Source organism: Lupinus angustifolius, chromosome LG17, assembly GCF_001865875.1.
Source record: "Lupinus angustifolius cultivar Tanjil chromosome LG17, LupAngTanjil_v1.0, whole genome shotgun sequence".
NCBI lineage: Eukaryota > Viridiplantae > Streptophyta > Magnoliopsida > Fabales > Fabaceae > Lupinus > Lupinus angustifolius.
In genome coordinates this window covers 5,122,618-5,145,356 of record NC_032025.1, presented here as the reverse complement: position 1 = coordinate 5,145,356, position 22,739 = coordinate 5,122,618, and the positions used below count along the sequence as shown (strand labels likewise).

Here is a 22,739-nt window from a genome sequence, read left to right as displayed (position 1 = left end):
TCAATATTAAAAAACATCATGACATACAAATAAATAGAAATTGATAAACTTGAATTACACAATTCATGCAATAAATAAACACAAATATCAAGTTTTATACAAAAGTTTTAATAAGTTATGATAATGATATGAAAAGTTATGATGTTTGATGGAAGAGTAAAAAGGAGGAGAGAGATAAAATTATCATTTTGTAAAATGAGAAGTGAAAAAATAAAAATAAAAACAAGCTAACAAAAAATAAATCATCATATATAAACTATATTTATCGTCATGTATATATTTACTATAAATTTTTAATATTGCATAACAAAAAATAAAAAAAATATTAAAATAAAATACATTATAAAAATCAATATCTATTAAATAACAAAATGACACACAAATAAATAAAAGTTATTAAACTTGAATTACACAATTCACGAAATAAATAATACACTAATGTCAAGTTTTATACAAATGGTTTAATAAGTTATGGTGATATTTTGAAGAGTTATGGTGTTTGATGGAATACTAAAAAGGATGAGAACGATAAAATTATAATGAATTAAAAATAGAAGTGGAAAAATTAAAAAAAAAATAAACTAACAAAAAATAAATCAACCCATGATTTTTGAACTTTTTACTTATTTAAAAAAAAAACAAAAGCTGAGTTTATAATTTCATTTTTGTTGCGAAACATATGTAGTTTATATTTTAAAAAAAATAAGCAAAATCTACCTAAAAAAAGCTATACCAAACATACACTAACTTGTAGTTTTTTATTTATTAAACCAATAAATAGAGTTTGAAAGTTAGTATTTCCAAAGTGAGAATAACTTTTTTATAAAGGCCTTACCAATTTAAACGTTCAAAATTATAAAAAGTTACATTAGTTATCAAAGTCCTCGATTGAAAAATTATAAAAAGTTACATTAGTTATCAAAGTCCTCGATTGAAAAATTATATTATTTTTGTGATGTATAATTATTTTGGCATTGGTTTTTTGTAATGTATAAATCATTTTTGGATTTGATCGTTCAATAATTTATTTTTGTATTATATCTTTTTTAATGATGTATATGTCAACAATGGAAGAATACTATAAATTTACACAACTTAGTTACATTTGTAAAAATATATATATTGAAATGGTTAAAGAATATAATAAAATAAAAATAATAACAAATATCAAATTCCAATTATAAATAGAATAGTAAATAAATGGTTGAAATTTCTAAATTTATATTATCTATATATTTAATTACTACAATTATTAATTATCTAATCAATAAATAAGTAAATAAATATTGTGTGTACTATTTAGTCATTTTTTCAAATTTTGTTTAATTACAAAACAACTTTCAACAAATCACTATAGTTTAATAAGTTATATACTCAAATATAAGCTTCCAATTATTTTTACATCTACAAAGTACAAACTCATGGTTACAAACTACTTTTGTCCAGTAGAGTCGTAGTCTAATTCACATCCACACCAATAAAATCCATTATAGTTATGAATTACATATCTCACTTCAATACTCTCGAGATTCATTTGTAAGTTCAGTTTTGTAGGAAAAATAATATAATAGAACGCTTTGGAGTGTGACATATATTTGTGAGATAGTTCTGAAAATTTATACTCTCATTTATTTCACTCCAAAACTAATATTGGAGCAAAATTTAATGGGATCAAATCTAAAAACATAAGCTCTACTATCCTTTTTAGTGTATAATATACTATAATAGGGAATTTTACATTATATCATACCCCTTGACCATAATCATTAACTAATTAAGATTTATCCTATTGTTCATCTCTTTACAACTTCAATGTTGGAGGAAAAAAAAGAGAGATGAATAAGTTCAAAGTCATATCAAATTTTTTATTTCTATTTATTCTTATTTAAAATTCAACTCATACAACCTAAAATTTTAAATAAGTATAAATATTAAATACTTTTATCAGTTTTTACTCTCCTAAAAATAACCCAACTTTACAAAAGTGAAAAAGTCCATTGAGGAAAAAAAGCTGTTCAAGTTTTTTCCAAGTGGAAGGACATCAAATGAAAATAAATTAAAGTATATGGAGGAAAACAAAAAACATAAAAATAATTAATCATAAAATAGTATAAAAATAGTATTAAATCATCTCTATACATTTAACTACTCACTTTACATATAGAGACATCAGCCTCAGAAAAACCAAAAGTGACTTATTCATCCAATCTGTGAAGACCAAAACGAGACACAAGTTGCAGAACAAAATAAACCAGAAAGTGAAACAATAAGGAAGAACAACACTTTGAAAATGGGAAGTCCCAACCCATTCAAAGATCAATCTTTCTCTCTCTCCAAAAAGCTTCTTCCATGGATTCTCTATGCTCTTCTTCCCTTAGCTCTGCTTCGTTTGTACTTCTACCCTGTACCCTTTCTTCTCTACCCAGAAACTGAACTTCCCCATTCCAGCCCCATCACCATTACTTCAACTTCTTCTCTTCCTTCTGCTACCCATTTTTCTTCTCTTTCAGGTACATGTAGACCATAATTTCATACTTATTAAAACTATATTTTTTTGTTATGAACATACACCTGGATCAGCTAGCATAGGTTGATCCAAGCTAACTAGTAATTTTGAAATCGAGTTTTGGGTACTATAGTTGTCTGATACGACTAGATCATGAGTTTCTAAGAATACATGGAAGAACATGTTTTTTCAAGTGGGGTTTATCTTAAATTGCTATTAGTAACATGAGATGTTAGATTTGTTGGTTTTACTAGACTTACAAGTTCATTTATTGCAGAAAAGGAGCAAACTTTGGAAACCCCATGTGATTACTTTAATGGGAAATGGATCCGTGATAGAAGAGGCCCTTTGTACAATGGTACAACTTGTGGTACCATCAAAGAAGGTCAAAATTGCATGACCCATGGAAGACCAGATTCTGATTATCTTTATTGGAGATGGAAACCAAGTCAATGCAATCTCCCAAGGTTTGAGCCTCAAACTTTTCTCCAACTTATTAAGAACAAGCATGTAGCTTTTGTTGGAGATTCTATGGCTAGGAACCAATTAGAGTCCCTTCTTTGCATGTTAGCAACTGCTTCAACTCCTAACCTTGTCTATAGAAATGGTGAGGACAACAAATTCCGTAGGTGGCATTTCGATTCTTGGAATGCGAGTGTTTCGGTGTATTGGTCTCCATTTCTTGTGCAAGGTGTTGAGAAATCAAACTCAGGGCCTAATCATAATAAGTTGTATTTGGATCATGTTGATGAGAGATGGGCAAGGGATATGGATCAAATGGACTTGATTGTGTTATCACTTGGGCATTGGTTTTTGCATCCTGCAGTTTACTATGAGGGTGATTCAGTTTTTGGTTGTCATTATTGTCCCGGTCTTAATCACACCGAGATCGGGTTTTATGATGTGTTGAGGAAGGCTTTAAGGACTACCCTTAATGGCATAATTGATAGGAGAGGGGGTAAAGGTAATGGCATTGATGTAATTGTGACAACATTTTCACCTGCTCATTTTGAAGGTGAGTGGGATAAGGCTGGTGCTTGTCCAAAGACTAAGCCTTATAGAAATATGGAGAAGAAACTTGAAGGGATGGATGATGATATGCGAAATATTGAGATAAAAGAAGTGGAAGATGCTAAGGCAAAAGCTAAAGGAATAGGAGGGGTTAAGTTGGAGGCATTAGATATAACCAAATTGGCATTGTTGAGACCTGATGGTCACCCTGGTAACTATATGTATCCTTTTCCATTTGCGAACGGGGTTCCGGAGCGAGTGCAGAACGATTGCGTTCATTGGTGCTTGCCCGGGCCTATAGACACATGGAATGAGATTTTTCTAGAGCTAATGAAAAAGTGGGAGGAGCAGCGAGGGACTGAAAACTGAAGAGCAAGGAAGCACGGATACAACACAAGACAGGGATATGATATGACACTGCGATCGGGTACGGGCTACAGCAAAAGAAATGTAAAATGTTATACAGCATGATTAGGAGTGTCCAAAAATGTTGTAAAGTGTCCATGTTTCCTTGCTGAAGATTAAGGTATTTCACATATCTTGTTAATTTCTTATTTGTTATAGTTTAATGTTTCCACTACTAGGATGATGGATATTGCATTGGAAAATATCAAATTTTGTTATTATTGGTAGAAGGGAGTGCATCTATTTTGGGATCTATTCTTCTATAATGTAATAGGGAATATTTAAGAACACTAGTACTCCATATAGGGATGATGGAAAATGGAAGTACTACATATTAAGGGTATGAAAGACAATGATATTTCTGGAATGTGGTGAAGGAATTCACAACACATGGTCATGTCTTCTATGTGTTGCTAAATTTGGTAGCAATCAATTTCATCTACTTCATATTTATTTCAATTGGAAAACTTGCTCTTGCTTTAATTCCTCTCATATAGAGTTTATTGACTGGTTGGTGTTCTTAATTCTTTATAGAAAGTGTTGGGTGTGTTCATTTAGGATCATAAGCAGTAAGCAATTCAACTTGGTGGAAAATTCTCATAAGCACACATAAAGCTAAGGAAAATTTAGTTGGTAGCATTACCGATATAACTTAGTATCATTCCTGATTAGTAAAAAAAAACATATTATTTGATATTTAAATCAAATTTTGTTTTCTTTGTCAATGAGAGATGGTAGACGTGAAATTGACACATAGAATAGTAGTGATATTATCCTGGTAGAGGTTTGAATTGATCAAACCAAAGGCCTATGATTTTAAAATTACTTAGACTTCGCCTAATCCTATTTTATGGGTTATGGTGGCTGATCACTAACAATAAATAATAATTCCTATCTAAGAATCTAAGGCTATCATGAAGGAAGAGTTATTTTAAATATAATAATATGTATACACATTTAATTAAATAGTGTATAATCAATAATATAAATATTTCTGAAATCATTTGTTCTGAATCACACAATAATTTCTCCGAAGATGGCAATGTTGTATATTTTGATGTGACAGAAAATATTATATATGAAAGCCCATACATGACAGATCAGATCTTTAAGAATTGGCATGCTGCATCCAGTATAAGCTATTATTGTAATTTTGTGGTCATAAGAAAACCACGTTGTTTAACGGTTCAGGATAAGTAAAGTTAAGACAGCACCCCTCAGCCGTTGGATTGAATCCAAGTGTTAGAGATCTGTTTATAGTCGGTGGATTACATTAAATTATAGGAACGGTGGCCTATAGTTTTGAAAACTGGATGCGATTCCTATTGACCATTCTTCATTTCATAAGTAAATTTAAATTATTAGATATTTATAGAATAAATAACTAATATGTGAAATAGTTTTTTTTCAATTACTCTTGAATTAAATATATTTATATAATTAGTTGTTGATGTTATCAAGGTCTATTCAAGATTTTAAAGAAAAAATGAAAAATAGCATAGCAAATCAATTTCTCTCTTTCGGATCTCACATTCTCTATGTAGTTTTAATAGTAAAACAAAATTTAGATCGTTACAATTTCTTAGTTCACGAACTATTCACTCAAATTATATTTACCAAAAAGTTTCTGAAAGGTCAAAATTACACCAGATCGTGTATGAGGCTGGTATGGCATTTTAAATGAATTAGATCACTGAGAAGACATTAGTCTAGTGATATAAGATCTTACGGATTCCAAAGTTGATAGTTCAATTCCTGTGAGCGACAATTATTAGGAGTAACAATTCCCTTTAGTATAATAAGAACATAATACTCTCACTTGATGTGGTGCCCATGAGATTGTTGTCCCAACCATGTCCTCAATCACAATGAAACAAAACTGATAAAATTATGAATATTTAATTTTTTTAACTTATAAGACATAATATGATTAGTTTGAGACAGAGTTTGGGATAGAGTTTAGGACAGCAGATCCTTGTCCGGAACTATTACTCTTTCGTCTTATTGGTTTCTCCTTATTTTATCATTTTCGTTTTTCTTAATAACCATAAAACTAATTTATTACAAAACCGGTTAATTCTTATTTTTTTATTTATGAATTTTGAACATAGATAAATAAACTTCAATTGTTTCCTATTAACATGTTATCCTAACATCATTGCGATCCTTAAATCCAAAAACATCTATCTTGGTTTTGTATTTTAACTAATTATTAAAATAATGATGGAACTTAATTATTAATATAATAATATTAATTATCTTGGTATAATACATGGATAAAAATATTAACAATACATAATTTAATGCCCAAGATTAATCTTAGTTATAAATTAAGAAAAAATATGTCTCTCGTACTCATTGTTTTTGTGTAAGACCAATAAATTAAGACACGATGAAAATAAATTATATTTCTAACTTTAAATTTTTATGATAGAAGTATCCTTCAAGTTTTGACCTATCTAGATTATCCTCTAAGCATTGAGCCATCTGGAGGAATAGATTAAAGTATCAAAGTCATTTAGGCTTTGTTTGGGAGTTAGGAGGGAAAGGAAATGAGAGGAATAAAAGGGTAAAGAGGGGAGAGGAAAGGAAGGAGAAGGGAGGGCAAATCCAACTAAATCTCTCCCTTGTTTGGGAGTGTGAAATTTAGATAGGAGGGAATGAAGGGTTAATGTAATATAAAAATATTATTTTACCCCCTTTAAAAAATCAACAGTATGTTATGTATTATATGTTATAGAATAATATTAGTAAGGATAGTTAGGTAATTTGACTTATTTTCCTCCCAAAACACCCCAATTTGGGGGAACTATGTATTTTGACATTTGGAGGGTTTGAGGGGTTTGAAAAATCCTTCAAAACCCTCCCCTCTTCTCCACTAAACTCCCAAACAAGGGAATCCCTCTCCTAAGCCCTCCCCTTCCTTCCCTCCCCCTCCTTCCCTCCCCCACCAAAATGATACTCCCAAACACACCCTTAGAAAATGAACTTGTGTTGGTTTGATTCCTCTTAAGCAAAGTTTCAAATTCGAATCTTATAGATGATAAAATATCTGTTGAAAGAGTTAACCTTATATACCTATAGATGTTCTCAACTCGTACATAATTATCTCAAGTGCAAGAATACCTATAAACTAAAAAAATGATGAAGAGATATGAAATAAGTTGCTTGAGTCAATCAAAACAAGTATCTAACTCAACATTGCTCACAAGGTATCTCATAGCTGAGAGAGGTGTTGGAGAAATATTATGTTTGGCTAGAGAAAGATATGGGAGGTAATAATCAAAATGGATAAATTATTTGTTAATTACATATCTTTAATTACCCTTTTTTCCCAATAGTAATACAAGTGGGATGAAAGTTGAGGGGATTTTTATATTAAAAATGATAAAAATTTATACACAACACTACATTATTTAGATTATTTTTTTTATTAAAAATATGTGATAATTAAATAATAAATATAAATGATGAATGACGTATTAGCAATACATCAAACTTATACAATGCTTATATTTTTTCTTCTGATATTACAAGATAATACTTAATTGATTTAATAATAATTGGTTTAGACATATATATTATTGATCTAACATTTAACATTACCCTATATAAACTAATTATCCAGATTTTGGCACATGTAGTTGAATGTCCTCCTCTCTTCTTCTTCATCTCTTATTTCCCTAAACAAACATTGCACCATGGCAACAGCAGCAACAACATCATCAACAACAACCATAACACTCTCACTTTCTTTCCCTTTAGACCTTCAAATTCAAAACCCTCGTTTTGTCTTCAAACCCAAATCCCATCAACAATTCTTCAATAACCCACTTCTCAATCTCCACACTCACTCCACTCCCACCTTCAAAATCTCATCTTCCTCTCACTCTCATCCTTCAACAACAACACCATCACCACCATCGAATTCTCCTTACCCTGATGACCCATTTCGCACTGGTCAATTCTTAACAAACCCAGACCTTGAAAACCTTAAACTCCTCGACAACTTCGTATATTCCGAGGAACTGAAATCTGGGTCGATGTGGGTTCGGGTAATGAAGGAAGATGAAATGGACATCACTGTCGCGTTACTCGCTGAGTCATTCGCCGAGTCGATGCTGTTACCAGCTGGGTACGTTGGTGTGTTAAGGTTTCTGGTGAAGCAGTATTTGATTGAGAGAAGGACACTTATGCCACACACTGCTACGCTTATTGGGTTCTATAGAAAAAGAGTGGATGGTGAAGAAGAAGGAGAAGAAGAAAATGAAGAAGTGGAGTTAGCAGGAACAGTGGAAGTTTGTTTTGATAAAAGGGGTGCTAATGCTTCATTACCTTCACCTATTCCTCCCAAGGATAAACCTTATATTTGTAACATGGCTGTGCAAAAGTCTCTTAGAAGGTATATATATTTCAATTTTGATTGACTTTTATAACTAACTATATCAGTGTTTGGTTAGATTATGATTATAATCAGTGTAATTCAATGGATTATGGACTGAATTTGTTTATTTGGGTATGTTTGCCCAAAAGGGATTTCAAGATAATTTTTTGTTTTGTTTGGATTGTGTTAAAAAATTGGCTTTACATAGTAAATTACTAAGAATGGGTGTGATGGGTTGATGGGAACTGCATTTGAGGGGTATGATAGGGAGAGTGTATTTTTTCCACCCTATGAATAAGGAGCTAATTCCTTTCGGAGTGTGGCTATCTCTCCCAACAAATGTTGCTACAATGAATCAAACCTTTAACTTTTAGCCTAGTATGGTATATGCGACCTAGTAGGGTCTTGCTTGCACCATTAAATCAATTCCTCGTTGACAGGGAGAAAGTACTGAAAGTGAAAAATAATCTTCCCAAAAAATATAATCCAACAGTCCATAAGATTGATTATGATTTCAGCTGAAATTTGCTGGAAAAAACACCTTTCTTTCTTAGAAAGCTTTTTTACTTATAACAAATTGGTATCAAACATTGCACGGTTTTCCCATGCAGACAAAGGACACAAATAATTTTGCTGTGCTCTTGGGACAAGACAAGATAATCACTTTCATCAGTAGCAACTTGAGTTGGTCAACTTGCAATTAAAACAACTAATCTACCTATTTTACCATTAATGTTTTTCAAGTTTTAACAATGAAATAATTGACTAATTCTGTTAACTGCAATAAGAGATTGATGTCATACTTGCTATAACACTACATTCTTATTTCGAAGTATAATTCTGCATGCATATAATGTTCTTTTTTTACCCTTTTTGCCTGCTTCCCATTAGTGTATGCATGCTCCGGAAAAGCCTTTGCTTTGAGCATCCAAGATTATGACCATTGACCAAGTTAATTGAAGATATATTTTTAATCTCAAATTCCTCATGCTATTTCACCTTTTAAAACTGAAGAGTCTCTTGTAAGATTGTAATTGGATTCTATGTTCATGATTATGGTATTTCCATTCAGGAGGGGCATTGGCTGGCATCTTTTGAAGGCAAGTGAGGAACTAATTTCTCAGATGAGTTCTTCAAGAGAGGTTTACTTGCACTGCAGAATGATTGATACGGCACCATTTAACATGTATACAAAAGCAGATTACAAAATTGTAAAAACAGATAGTATTTTAGTCCTGCTGCTGTTGCAGAGACGCAAGCACTTAATGTGCAAGAAACTTCATCTCTTAAGTATGCCTTCTGAAATAGATCTTTCAGATTCTGATTTGTAAATGAGAACATGAATATACACAAGTTGCAAAATATTTTGTTAAGGTATGTTTCCATTTTTTATATTTTGCATAAAAAGCTCATGTTTTGTTTAGCTTCCATATGACCATAACTCAAATATGTGCCATAAAAAAGCTTTTTATTTCGATTTGTGGTTTTTCTGGTTCAGGCTTCCCTTTGTTTCTCTTAAGTCTGTTGGGAAGAGAGTGGTACTGTTGCAGGTAAATCACAACAATTATTGACTTGTTCATCAGTTTTCTTTCTGATATTCACACAGTGCAACCTTCCAAATGTGACCCACAATGAAGTGCCAAGTGAGGTATTATGGAAGGTACTGAAGTAGAAAGTAGTTTGTATTGTTCATGTCCGAGCAATCAAAGATATGTATGATGATGTCAAGACTAGTGTGAAAACACAAGGTGGAGTCACAAAAGAGTTTCCTATAACTACAGGACTGCACTAAGGGTCAAATTTGAGCCCCTATCTTTTCATCTTGGTGTTGGGCATGCTTATTGAGCATATGTTATACTTCTTAGACAGAAGTCATGTGTTTCCAAAAATTTCTCAACATCTCTAGCTTCACAATATGTCATCTCTTAACTCACCAACTGACAATATCACATGCAAACAAAAAACATATTTTAGGCAACTTAGCTAGCTAGATGTACAATGAAAGACGAGACCAGAAAAAAAGAGTAAGAGGGCGAAAGTTTATTAAGCATCTTTTAGGCATTGAAATCATATCAAGAATTTTGGAAGGAAGGACAAGTGCATCAGTACAATAAAGTTGTATCATGAACATCTGTTTAAAGAGGACAAATATATCATATAAATGATATATATCAAGGAACAATTTTTTGGTAGACGGGACAGATGCCCCAAATCTGCTTAACCTGGTTCGTCCTAGGGCACAGTAGTCCTAACTTAGAAGTGAAGATTGGAGATCATACCATAAGTAGTATGATTAAGTATTTTCGGTCAATCATACAATGTGATAGGGAAATAGAGGAAGATGTAAAACATATGATGCAAGCTGCAGATTTATGATGTTGTATGAGTTTGAATGTTGGATGGTAAAAAACCAATATGCAAATAAACTAAATGTAGCATTAATGAGATTAGGATGAGTGAATGTACACATGACAAGATTGTAAATGAATGTACTAAGGACAACATTGAGGTATCACCTATTATTTAAAAAATTGGTATAATCATTTTATGTGATTTGGATATATGTGGAAACAAAATAAAAGCTTTACTGAGGAGGGTAGATCAGATGAAGGATAGCACAATTAGAGATAAAAGTAGACCAAAATAATATAGGGGAACTATTAAAAAAGATACAACAATCAATGTTTTTCTCTATGAATAAACTTTATCTTGACAGCCGAAGTAGCTAATGGGAAAAAATTGATTGTTGTTATATTAGCCAAACTACCTCTCCATGCTAAAAAATAAGGGTTAGGTATATTAGGCTATTTCATCCAATAAACATCTTTGCTTTTTAACATCCAGAAGGTTTAGAACATAAGTCCCCGTAAAAGTAAATTACCTATCACAATTTTAGTTCCACTGTTCTCTAAATACTTGATTTCCTTGTGAGATTGATAACCAATTTATGAAAAATATTTTAAAGCTGGTAATTTGTGGTACAATAAACGGTAGAAAAATAGTTATTTCTTGAGGAACCAAGGAACAGTGGATATGCATAATACAACTCATGTTTACCCCGGACTTCATTATGATTAAAACAATATTTGCCTACCATGTATTGAGTTCCCCATATAATATCATCCAAATAAGTGATGCTTTGTGCGGGATCGCAAAATACTTCCCATATATTGAGCTTGGTGTCTAGATATGAATTCAATCACTCAAGGGTCAAGTGAAAATTACCTCTAATCCGTTTTTTTATATGAAAATAAACACAATTCAGTAAACAAGGTACAATTATTCAACTTTACTTGATAATTCATAACACCGGGGAGAGAAAAAAAGTAAAGAAACTAACAAGGGGGCACTGCGATTAAAATCAATAACGTCTTTCACTTCCTCTTTCAAACAAGACTCAAATCTTGTTTAGAGCAAACAATTTAAGGATATATCAGTGCTCTCCAAGAATAAACAAGATTAACCTTTGCCCTTATATTTAGTTGTCAGTAATAAAAATGCAGTGATCATCAAAATCAGACTAAATAGTTAGTACATATAAATAATGCACACAAATGTGTACAAGTAAGAGGGTTGATGTGAAAACATTCTTCAACAAATTTCCCAAATAAAGTTTTCAATGGAAAGCTGCAACTTCTTCTCCGAAGTGTTTGAGTAGAGTCTCAACACTCATAACTCTATGGTCGGCCTTATCTCTAACCCGGACACTCACCTGGAACAAAGAATCAAGTTTTAGGTTCCCACAGGAGAGTAAAAAGGTTCAGATAGCTTGTTTATACAATTCTAATCCAAGTCCAATAAAAACCGGGGTTCACTACAGGCCTAGGTTAAACATAAGAAAAGTGCAAAGGCTTGTGGACAGTTTTGTGAACATAACTAGCAGATTGGAGTTGTTATAAAATATTGAAATGTTCTAAAATTTTATTCAGCAGGAAGTGAGAATAGGAAGAACCTGTCCTGTATTAGCTTCCTCCTCGCCAACAACTAAGATGTAGTTGTACTGTGCTAACTGAGCTTCTCGTACCTGCACAATACCATAACTTCTAATCAACACAGTCTTCATTTATTAAGACATTAGATTAATGATAATATTAATGACACCATAATAATAAATAAATAAACTTCTCTATTGGCAATTTATGGATTCAATATACAGAGATCTAATTGCATAGCTTTTAACACCACTGCCACCACATGAATGACAAGTTAATAACACTAAATACACAAAGCTTAACTTATCTAAATTATTGGTTTACCTTCTTCTGAATCTTCCTATCAGTTGTATCAGCATCAACATGATACCCTGCTTGGTGGATCTGATCTCGCACCTAGAAAATTATTTAGAGCACGTGAATATGTTATCCAATTAATAAGCGGCATGGTTTTATCATAATATAGTACAAGTATCCCAACCAAAATTAGATGCCGAGCAATGAATTGTTAACCGACACCTGGAAAACTTTATATAAAAACACATGACAGACTCTAAATATAATTCAGAACCAAGAATATACCAAATTGATTCAATGACTTCAATAGGATGTAGGCAAGCTTAGAAGTAATAGAGAGGTCAAAGGATGAGGATGGTCAACATAATATCAGTTCCATGAAGCAGTGCATTCATCCTTCAATTAGATACACAAAATGGCATAGGATGCTGTTTGTATTATTACTTGATTTGTTTAGATGTTCATTGATTTTAGTTTTAATAGATTACGAAGCACATTAGGTTGAATCTCCAACCCCTACGAAGTGAGGGATTTAACTGTGTACTACACTACACCTAGATAATTCTCCAACCCCTACCAATTCGACCAACTTCCAGTCTGAAGTGAAACCACAAATATATACCCTTTCTAAAAAAATTATATATCATCCCCTCGTTTAACTGTTATAAGGCAAATATACAACATGATAAAGCCTAAAAGTTTGAGCTATTTACCTGCAGTGCATACGCTTGTGATTTCTCAGACACAGGGCATAGAATAGCTTGACGAGGACTGAGCCAGAAGGGCCATTTACCCTTGTAGTGCTCTAAAAGTATGGCAAACATGCGCTCAACAGATCCAAGAATGGCTCTGTGTATCATAACAGGTTTCTCAATTTTGCCTTCATCCTCGGCTGCGAATTCCAACTCAAAACGATGAGGAAGCTGGAAGTCAAGCTGCAAACAACCACATTCAACTGACGATTAGGTAAAAAGTTATCCCAAACTGAATCAGGTGAACACAAGTGAAGTTGAACAGTGTAAACCTGCAAAGTTGCACACTGGAATTTCCTATTCAAGGCATCTGATACACTGATGTCTATCTTCGGTCCATAGAATGCACCATCCCCTTCATTCAACTGCAAGGTTTTACTGAGAATTTATGCACAGACATATCAAGCCGAACAAACTCACATCCCATAAAAAATAAAACAGACTGAGAATGTAAAAATGGGGGACATGTTTGGTGTGAGGGGAATAAAAAATGTAGCAAGTAAACCAGCAATTGAATTGAACACATAATCCAAGAAAAACTCCGATTCTGGATGGCCAGTGGCCAATCAGAATTAGTCCTAATCAGAACTATAACCATACATTCAATGCTGAAATAAGAGAAATATATAAGACAAAGAAGAGCATATATTACCTGCCAAGGCTTGCCAAACTCATCTAAAGCTTCTCTAAGAGCATTTTCAGCCTTGTCCCATGTTTCCAACTCTCCTAGGAACTTCTCTGGTCTCTACATGTGCAAATAAAAATAAATAAATAACCATTAAATAAATTATACAATTAGCTAAAAGAGATAAAAAATAATATAAGTCGGCCAAATTACAATAAAAAGGCAAAAGATATTTGCTAAAGTGGATTGTAAGAGCATCAGAATTACAGGCTACAAGGACCTATAATGAAAGCCCTCACATAAAGTTACAGTACCAAACTGCTAATGAAAATAATAATTATGAATTAAGTGATTTTGGAAAATTAGATCCAGTATAACAAGAAGTCATTCAGTAAAAAACAAAAATGCTTATCCTACACTTGAAAATTGGGTGTAGGAAGGTGGACGGAAGAGAGAGAAAGTGATGGATGTGATGGGTAGAGAGAGATTGAAAGAGAAATAAGACATAATAAGTTAGGAAGATGAGAGTTGAGTAAAATATGAGAGTTTGGAGGGTTTGGCATTTGTAAAGATGGCAAAATTATATGGTAATGCCATGTTTTAGCGGGTTCTTTGGTGTATCTGGTGGGAAAGGAATAATAAAATGTTCAATGATATAATTTCGTCTCTGGGTTATGTCTAGGATAAGGTTAGGTTTTTAGTGGTATTCATATAGGAAATATGAAGAGAGATTGTCATGCTTTGTTGCCCGACGCCTTCTGTTCGGGTGAGGATTTCCTATCCTCTTACAATATTCTCCCCTCTTCTAATAACATTATTTATTTCATTAAAAAACTTAATGACAGATATTTACAGATCAAATCTTTCATTGAATTCACACTTAGTAACCACAATTACCCAAAGAAAATGGTCAGTTTATAAAAGTGAGACTATCTAAGCTAGTGAAAAGCCATGCCATCAATAATAGGAAGAATAGGGCCTGGACCTTTCAAACTATCAAATATATTTTTCAGAAATTCAATCAGTCCTTTATCTTGAATTTTGTTATATAATCTCCAGCTCTTTGGCTAAGGTTTCCCTGGGAAGTTATAAATACAAGATCAAGACAGAGGAATCATGATTGAAATAGTATACCTTCTTTATCAAAACAAATAAGGTAACAATAAAGGGAAAATTATAATTTGTTTACCACAGGAAAGAGGAAACTGAGAGAATCAATGGAATTTCATGATAAAATTCAAGTGGTTCATAGGCAAAAGCAATTAAGATACTATTGGGAGGTTTTGAAACTAGACTTTTCAAGAACATTAAAAAAAGGCAGGTTGGCTTGCAATAAAGACTAAATAGCAATAGCATACCGTTGAAAGCTTGAGGTCGTAGGTGAAGCCAAATATGTCATAAACATAATTGATGAAATTTAAGGCGTTTCTCACTTCATCCCTTATCTGTAAAGTAAATCAAATCAACTGTTTGAACTGCAGCTCAAAAGAGAGCTTAAAAGTACATGGTGCATAAATTTTTAAAGTTCAACTCACCTGGGACTCCCTGCAGAATATGTGTGCATCATCCTATGCAAAATTTGAAGCAAATGATCTCAGTAATATACTACTTCTAAAAATATTGGGGGGAAATATGAGCTCAATGCCTTTGCCCTCCTAAATTCATTTTATTTTCCCAGTGTGCTTGGAGCAGGGGAAAGTTTTACCTGCTGAAATCTCCTAACACGTGTTAATCCACTCAGCGCACCACTAGCCTCATTCCGATGCAAAACCCCAAAATCAGCAAATCGAAGAGGAAGTTCTGCCAAACCATAAAAAAAATGAGATCATACCATGTAAGAAACCTCAGCTAAACCAAATTCAGTTCCTCTCTATAGTATATACACTCCAATTCATGGAGCATCTGTATCAAAAAAACAAGTTGAGATTTGGTTCACTTTTAAAATGGTAAAGAAATTAAGTCCACCTCTCAGGCTCTCACCAATTCTATTTATATTTTTTTATAGATGGTTACAAAAAGAGAAAAAAATGTATGCACCAACAGTCTATGAGTTTTATACACTGTCATTGCATCATTTACCATTCATATTTTATCTACATTGACTCGTCAAAAAAAAGTAATACAAACGAATGGTGGATGATGTACTGACCGTGTATAAATCATTACACTGATAATGCATAGATATTACACTCTTATAAAAAATCTTGCTATAAATATTAATATGATATCATATAAGGAATTCTAGATAAGAATTAGTGCCTTTAAAAGTATGAAGGGAAAAGGACCACATAAAATAAGACTAGGCAGGCTCACTTAACAATCAATCAATTTATCTAGCAGCTCAAACACGTACATCACTGTGTTGCCCTGATTTCAACACTAAAATCTGGACTAGCCTGGCCCAAAGAAATAGAAATATAAAATAAGTTATCCAAAGACATAAATGACAGTGTTATTAAAAATTACCTCTATATGAGCGAACTCTGTGTTTAAACATCAAGCAGTGACCTGGGCAATTCATTGGTTTCAGCCCAAACTCTTGTTTTTCAATCTAGAACACCAAAAAAATAAATGCTTCAGTTTTAATATAAAAACAAGATCTGGTGAACAACATTAAGAAGATCAAAACAATGGAAGAAAAGGGAAAACGATTTACAAATGACACTAAAACAAAACCAGCCTAGATATTAAAAGCAGACACATTTCTGATGCTGACACCTATAGAACAGGTGTCTGAACTGAAACCCCTCACCTGGGGTCCAATTTAAAAAAATAGTTTTGTATAGAAATCTTTCGAACAAAATTAGTAACTTTCAGAAAGTCGAGAAAGGGAGAAAGGTATCAAACATATCATTTCTTAATGTTTAAGTGCCTCTAGAATTGTGCAATATATAGATTGAAGAACAATTTGTCTGCTGCTGAATTGTTTTCTGCCTTTTTAAACTAATTTCCTTTTATACTTTCAGTTGGAACCTCTGTTGTTAAATATTATTTGCAGGGATTTCACTCTTTTTTTTTTTGTTAAAATAGAAGAAGGACTGATTTTCAAGGATCAGAGCTTAAGTGTACAGAGAGAAGGCAAGAGTATATACAACCTTGATTAGCTAAAGTTAAGATCTCAATGCACTTTACCCTCAAGCTCACTTTAGAGGAGCTTTCCATATCTGAAAAATAGTTCATCTTTTGAATTGATCTTTCTTGAAAAAAGTTATGTCACTTGGTTTTTTTTTAAGTTAGAATCACTACCATATAACGGTGCACCTACATGTTTTCATCAATGTTTTTCAACCAGAAGATCGAGAACTAATTATCGCGGCTTTGGATTATATTGTGTCCCATATATTTTAGTTCCTGGGTTTTTTTGGAATAAATAAATTAGTAAAGCATACGGAATTTTAGGAAATACAATTGATATGCTTATTACACCATCTAAAACTTAGATGTTCTTTTAAATTTTAATCTTGTAGGTAGTAGATAGCATAGATATATTAGATACCTCACCTAAACCTACTAGTTTCCTACCTTCCACTTATGGATCCGGGCCTACACAGATCATTCATAAAATTAATGATCACACAAAGAACAGGGATACATCAAACAATACAAATATGATTCATTTATTCAGATAAATAGATATGCCCTCAAACCCACACTCTTCCACAAACATACATACAATCAATGAACATAAAAACATACCTCTAAGACAAACATATCTTCTCTATAATTTGCAGCATGACCAGATTGCACCCAAAGATCCATGTTAAATACATTTGGAGATATGACCTGATTATATAAAAGTATAAAGTACTTGGAAAAAGAATACTTTTGTCACTTTAGAAAACCCGACACTAAAAATTTACCTCCTGGTAGCCCCTATCTCTATACTGATTTCGAATGAACTCCGTCAGTTTGTTGTAGATCCGTGCACCATGGGGAAGAAAAAACCAGCTTCCTGGACTGCAATAAACAAAGACAAACCAAGACACATCAGGCAGAGAAGCTTACAAAAAGCTTTGATCTGACAATACTAAGCCCACAGTACCTCCATTCATGATGATAAATGAGCTCTTGTTTCACACCCAGAATCCTGTGGTCATACTTTTTAGCCTCCTCCAGTCGAACCAAATATTCCTAAACAGATACAAAATCATATGGAAATTAACTTCAATATTGATATACAGTACACACCATGTCATGCCACTCTTTGTTCCCTACATGGAATCATTAGACACCATAAAAGAAATTGTGCAATGTCCCTTTAAAGTAATGCAATATTTAATATGTTCACAAAAGCAGATAGAGAACTTCTAATAGTGGCTCACATCGGCCACATGGAGTGGACCAGAGATTTGAAAATTGGCACATATTATATGATAGATATTTATAATTCAAAACAAAACACAGACAGTGCCTACAGCAGCCATATTAACACATTATTTCAAAAACACTATGCAATGCATGTAACATAACACAGAAGAGTAACGGCAATGATAATTGGTGTAGCACACTATTAACTATTAGTTTCTTATTTACTTAATCCACACTCAATTCACCACAGCTCAGTTTGCATAGTTGGTTGGTTTTACCAAAAGAAGTAACTTAACATGAAATGAAAATAACCTTTAATTTCTTCTGGTCAGGATAAGATATGCCATAAACTCTTTGTAAACTTTCACGATCCTTGTCCCCCCTCCAATATGCTGATGAAGCCTGAAGTTGCGAAACCAATAACCATTGAACTAGCCATTGGTATATATGTATGGATAAATAAAACTTCGTTAAAAATAGCTTCATAAGACAAGTGAAACACATACCTTCAAACATGCAATTGCTTTGACAAAGGATGTATTAGGTATATGTGGTCCACGACATAAATCAACCAGGGGACCACATCTGTATACTGTGATGGTCTTGTCAGCAGGTAAATCATTGATAATTTCAATCTGATCAAAATAGTCATATATCCAAAGGAGCAAGTTGTAATATGATAAATTTTAGGAGAAACTAAATTGAAAATATGGTTCAGACAATGTGATAGAAAAGAAAACATTTTCTTATATGTAATGTTATAAAACAAACAGCTATACTTGCCTTGAACTTATTATCCGAAAAAATCTCAAGTGCCTGATCGCGTGTTACTTCAATGCGCTCAAAGGGCTGTTTTTCCTGGAAGTGTAATATTGGAGAAGCAATGAACCATAACACCAATGAAATGCAAAAGCTCGCAATAACATATTAGCTACAAAAACATTTGGACTTATTGAAAGAAATAGGAAAATAAATGCCACTTTGATTGTGTAAGAAATCGAGGTTTTAAAACTGGGTTCACGTCGTTACAGATGCCAGTATGTTAATGTTTTGGGAGTCGTTGAAATCATATATATTGACCACAATTGTGGCCGCGTTGGGTTCATTTGCTTGTAATTGTCCAGAAGTTCCAAGTATTGGGAGTTTCCGAAACCGCAACTGCTATTTAAAGCCTTTTAAGGAATGATTAAAAAATGGAACTAATTTTGTTTGAATTATATGCACATCATTATTTATGTTTGACACACATTAATGCATTTTATTATTTTACATTTCCACCCTTACAATATTATCTATCATGGTGTTCGGCTATGTTGTAAGGTCAGTGTGAGGGATAAAATGAAAATAGGTTAATAAAGGTAAAAAAATTGCCGTTTTAAATTAAATTATTAAAATTAAATCCTAACAAATCTCACTTTTTAAATATAAACAATTGGAATCCAAAGTATTTTAAATTCAAACCATTTGTATTTTTCAACACTTCAAACACACGATTTGATTAACAAATGAAACAAAATCAAATCAAATCCTTTTGTCAACATTCCAAACTCACACTTGTGAACATTAGACTTCAGGTTTGAGAACTATTTGCAAAGTAACCAAATTTATACGACCTTTTCATATTCCATTCCATAATGGTTCAGCTATGAAAGAAGTAGTCTCTATCACTCAAGGCTTCGAGCAGAAATCAACACAAACAGAAAAAAACTATCATGATCCCCATTAATAATTCCAAACTTAAAATTCTAATCTCAATAGCACTAGCAGCTATAGGAATAATAGCAGACGTAGCAGTCATATATACAAGAGAAGAAAAGAAATACCCCAACAGCTTCCGAAGCCTTTTTCTCAATTTGCTTAAAGTGTTCATCATTTAGACCCAATTCTCCATAAAATCCATCATAATAGAATCCCTGTAAAAGCAAACACCCACTCTCTCATTCTCATTTTATACATAACCTATACACAAAACACTACAAATTCACAATGCAACAAAAAAACCATAGAGTCAATAACAACACACCTCTCCTCTTGTGGTACATGGCCCAATGCATAACTTGCATCCATATTCCGATTCCAAAGCCTGCAACACAATCAAACAAACAAAAATCAAAATCATCACTACAGCTATATAATCATCACAACAACATAATCTAGAAATTAATGCAATGCTTGACTGTGAAATTGACCTGGCCAAGAATATGAGCACTGGAATGCCAGAAAGTGTCGCGGCCTTCGTCATCATCGAATTTATAAATCCGAAGCTCCGAATCTTCTTCGAAAGGCCGCGCCATGTCCCAAAGAACGCCATTAACCCTTGCAATGAGAGCATTACTAGCGAGATTCTTCGAGATTTCGCGAGCGATGTCAAGTGGAGTTGTGAGCCACTTCTTCGCTTCCTTAACAGTACCGTCAGGGAGAGTGACCTTGATTGGATCCTGAGAGAGTGAGAGGAGTTTAGTGCGCTGCTCAAATTGGATTTCCTCGAAGAGTTTGACGCGCTTGGGGATGACGGCGGTGAGGTACGCCGCGTCTTTGGGATGAGGAACCATAGCGGCGGAGGAGAATGGTGAGGTGGAGAGGGAGAAACGGTTAGTGAGGAGAAGAGTGTTAGAAAGATGAATGGATGAAACGCAACGGCGGAAACGGATTATAGAGCATAGCATATTAGCATAACATAGTGTGTGGATTTTTGGTCATGGGAATTTGCTATTCTTTTTTTTGGGCTAATGAGGTTTAGGGTTTTTTCCATTTTTGTCACTTGTATAAAATTAATTTATAATTTTTTAGACAACGAGATGTTAAGTAATACTTTGTAATTCTTATAATGTGAGAAAATATGTAGGCCAATTTTATGATAAAAAAAACTTATCATAATTTATTTTTACACGATATTTAAGATTAGTTACAGTTGATATTCATTAAAGCAAGTAATTGCTATTAGGTTAGATTTTGTCTTATTTCTATCAAGAGGAAGAATGTCCAAATTTATATTGAAAACGATATTCACATGGACTGAATCTATTTAGGTACTCTACTTCACACAAAATACATATTCAAGATTTTCTATTAACTTGATGTCTTAGATTTTAGGAATTATGATTTTTATTTATTTTATTCAATTGTATGTTTCATATCAATTTTAACTTGTTATTTCTCAAAACTGGATTTGTTAGAAATTTGGTCTTTTAAGTCGTATTATCATCACAAGTGACAAGTCGTTCTAAGATTAACAATTTCATTCTTTTAGAAGTTTTTAGGTGTTTCTTTTTAGGATTTATTAAATTTTCACCATTACGTACATTATTCACTCTTACAACTCTACTTGAGAGTCTATCTCTTGCGATATATTTGTTGTCTTTCATGTTGTAATAATGATTCTCAACTTTTGTAATAGTCATGGTAATATCATAAAGTATTAACACAATTGGTATTAATCTTTGCAGTAAAGATTTCTCTTAGCAAGTTTCTTAATCAACTTTCTTTTTCAACAACACTATCATGTTAAATTTCATAGTGGGTTGAGCCAATATAAAATGTTTCCTTGACTTCCAAAAAAGTAATTTCACCAATTACATCAAATATATAGTTATTGATTGTCATATGAAAGAGAGTTTCAATTTGCAACTTTATATCGTTGAAGGACAACATAAAACTTTTAGTTATGCAATGTTAATAGTTCTATTAAAGTATCTCATAACCCTTTATATAACATGTTGTATATTAGGCCTAATGGTAAACATAAAAAGAAAGTTAAACGATTAAATAGTTATCAAACAAAACACCAAAAACAAACTACAATAGGTGGATAATTGAGCCAGTTTTATCTTAGCTGGACCCCAACCCAATAGTTAGAGAGATAAGTTTGTAAATTTAGATCCAATTTGATGATGATTTGTTTGTCATTGGGCAAACTTGGAAGTGACCCAATATTCATATGAACTTTCAAAACCACCTAAAGTGCTAACTATAATCAATGTCTATATTATTCACTTTGGATCTTTAAAATGTGAATTTAAATCACCAAGTGATAGGGATTGAGTGTGATTTGTTGCAGTTTTACTAAGTAATAAGGAAACTAAATAATTAATTAAAAACTCTGATGTGCAGAAATTCTTCTTGGCCACTTCAGGGCAGAAAAAAGTTTAAATACTAGGAAATTAGGGATAGTCCTACTGGACTTGGGCTTAACATCTTTAGCCCCAAGCCTTTCATTACATTTTAGAAAAAGAAAAACAATTATTATTTAGCAACATAATTATCCAACCACTTGGATTTATGCTTAACTCAGGTGGATCTAATTGGGCCTCTATCATTGCCCTCTCCTGCAAGATGGACCTTGTCCTCAAGGTTGGAGAGATTTGAAGTGGATGGGCCATCTGAATGTGCAATTAAAGGTCCAATAGTTGGGACCTTGGGCGGTTCACGTGTGAAAGGGAGGGTGCCTCGTGAAGCATCTTGGAGTGGTGGACAGCTGGATTCCAATGCATTTTGAACGGACGACTGGATGAGTTTTGGA

At 32.9% G+C, this 22,739-nt stretch overlaps 3 protein-coding genes across 4 annotated transcripts; 2 read left to right on the top strand and 1 right to left on the bottom strand.

Moving 5' to 3' along the window:
• On the top strand, positions 2,153 to 4,140 carry LOC109331773 (protein ALTERED XYLOGLUCAN 4-like). The gene is made up of 2 exons (XM_019566486.1): positions 2,153 to 2,510; positions 2,784 to 4,140. Exons 1-2 carry the CDS (start codon positions 2,291 to 2,293, stop codon positions 3,884 to 3,886), a joined length of 1,323 nt encoding a protein of 440 aa, XP_019422031.1. The 5' UTR covers positions 2,153 to 2,290; the 3' UTR covers positions 3,887 to 4,140.
• Positions 7,571 to 10,263, top strand: LOC109332045. Of its 2 annotated transcripts, XM_019566895.1 has the most exons (3): positions 7,571 to 8,324; positions 9,379 to 9,684; positions 9,805 to 10,263. In XM_019566895.1, the coding sequence occupies exons 1-2, from the start codon at positions 7,624 to 7,626 to the stop codon at positions 9,635 to 9,637; spliced, it is 960 nt and encodes a 319-aa protein (XP_019422440.1). In that variant the 5' UTR covers positions 7,571 to 7,623; the 3' UTR covers positions 9,638 to 9,684; positions 9,805 to 10,263. The 2 variants fall into 2 exon arrangements, with proteins under 2 accessions (XP_019422440.1, XP_019422439.1); XM_019566894.1 differs by having other exon boundaries at positions 9,379 to 10,263.
• Positions 11,704 to 20,928, bottom strand: LOC109331792 (threonine--tRNA ligase, mitochondrial 1-like). Its single transcript, XM_019566510.1, has 19 exons — positions 20,410 to 20,928; positions 20,244 to 20,303; positions 20,044 to 20,133; positions 19,004 to 19,078; positions 18,727 to 18,855; positions 18,533 to 18,622; positions 17,955 to 18,043; positions 17,773 to 17,869; positions 17,609 to 17,695; positions 16,379 to 16,463; positions 15,618 to 15,712; positions 15,448 to 15,480; positions 15,271 to 15,357; positions 13,940 to 14,032; positions 13,560 to 13,652; positions 13,249 to 13,470; positions 12,563 to 12,634; positions 12,259 to 12,330; positions 11,704 to 12,018 (listed from the first exon to the last, which is right to left on the bottom strand). The coding sequence occupies exons 1-19, from the start codon at positions 20,884 to 20,886 to the stop codon at positions 11,923 to 11,925; spliced, it is 2,142 nt and encodes a 713-aa protein (XP_019422055.1). The 5' UTR covers positions 20,887 to 20,928; the 3' UTR covers positions 11,704 to 11,922.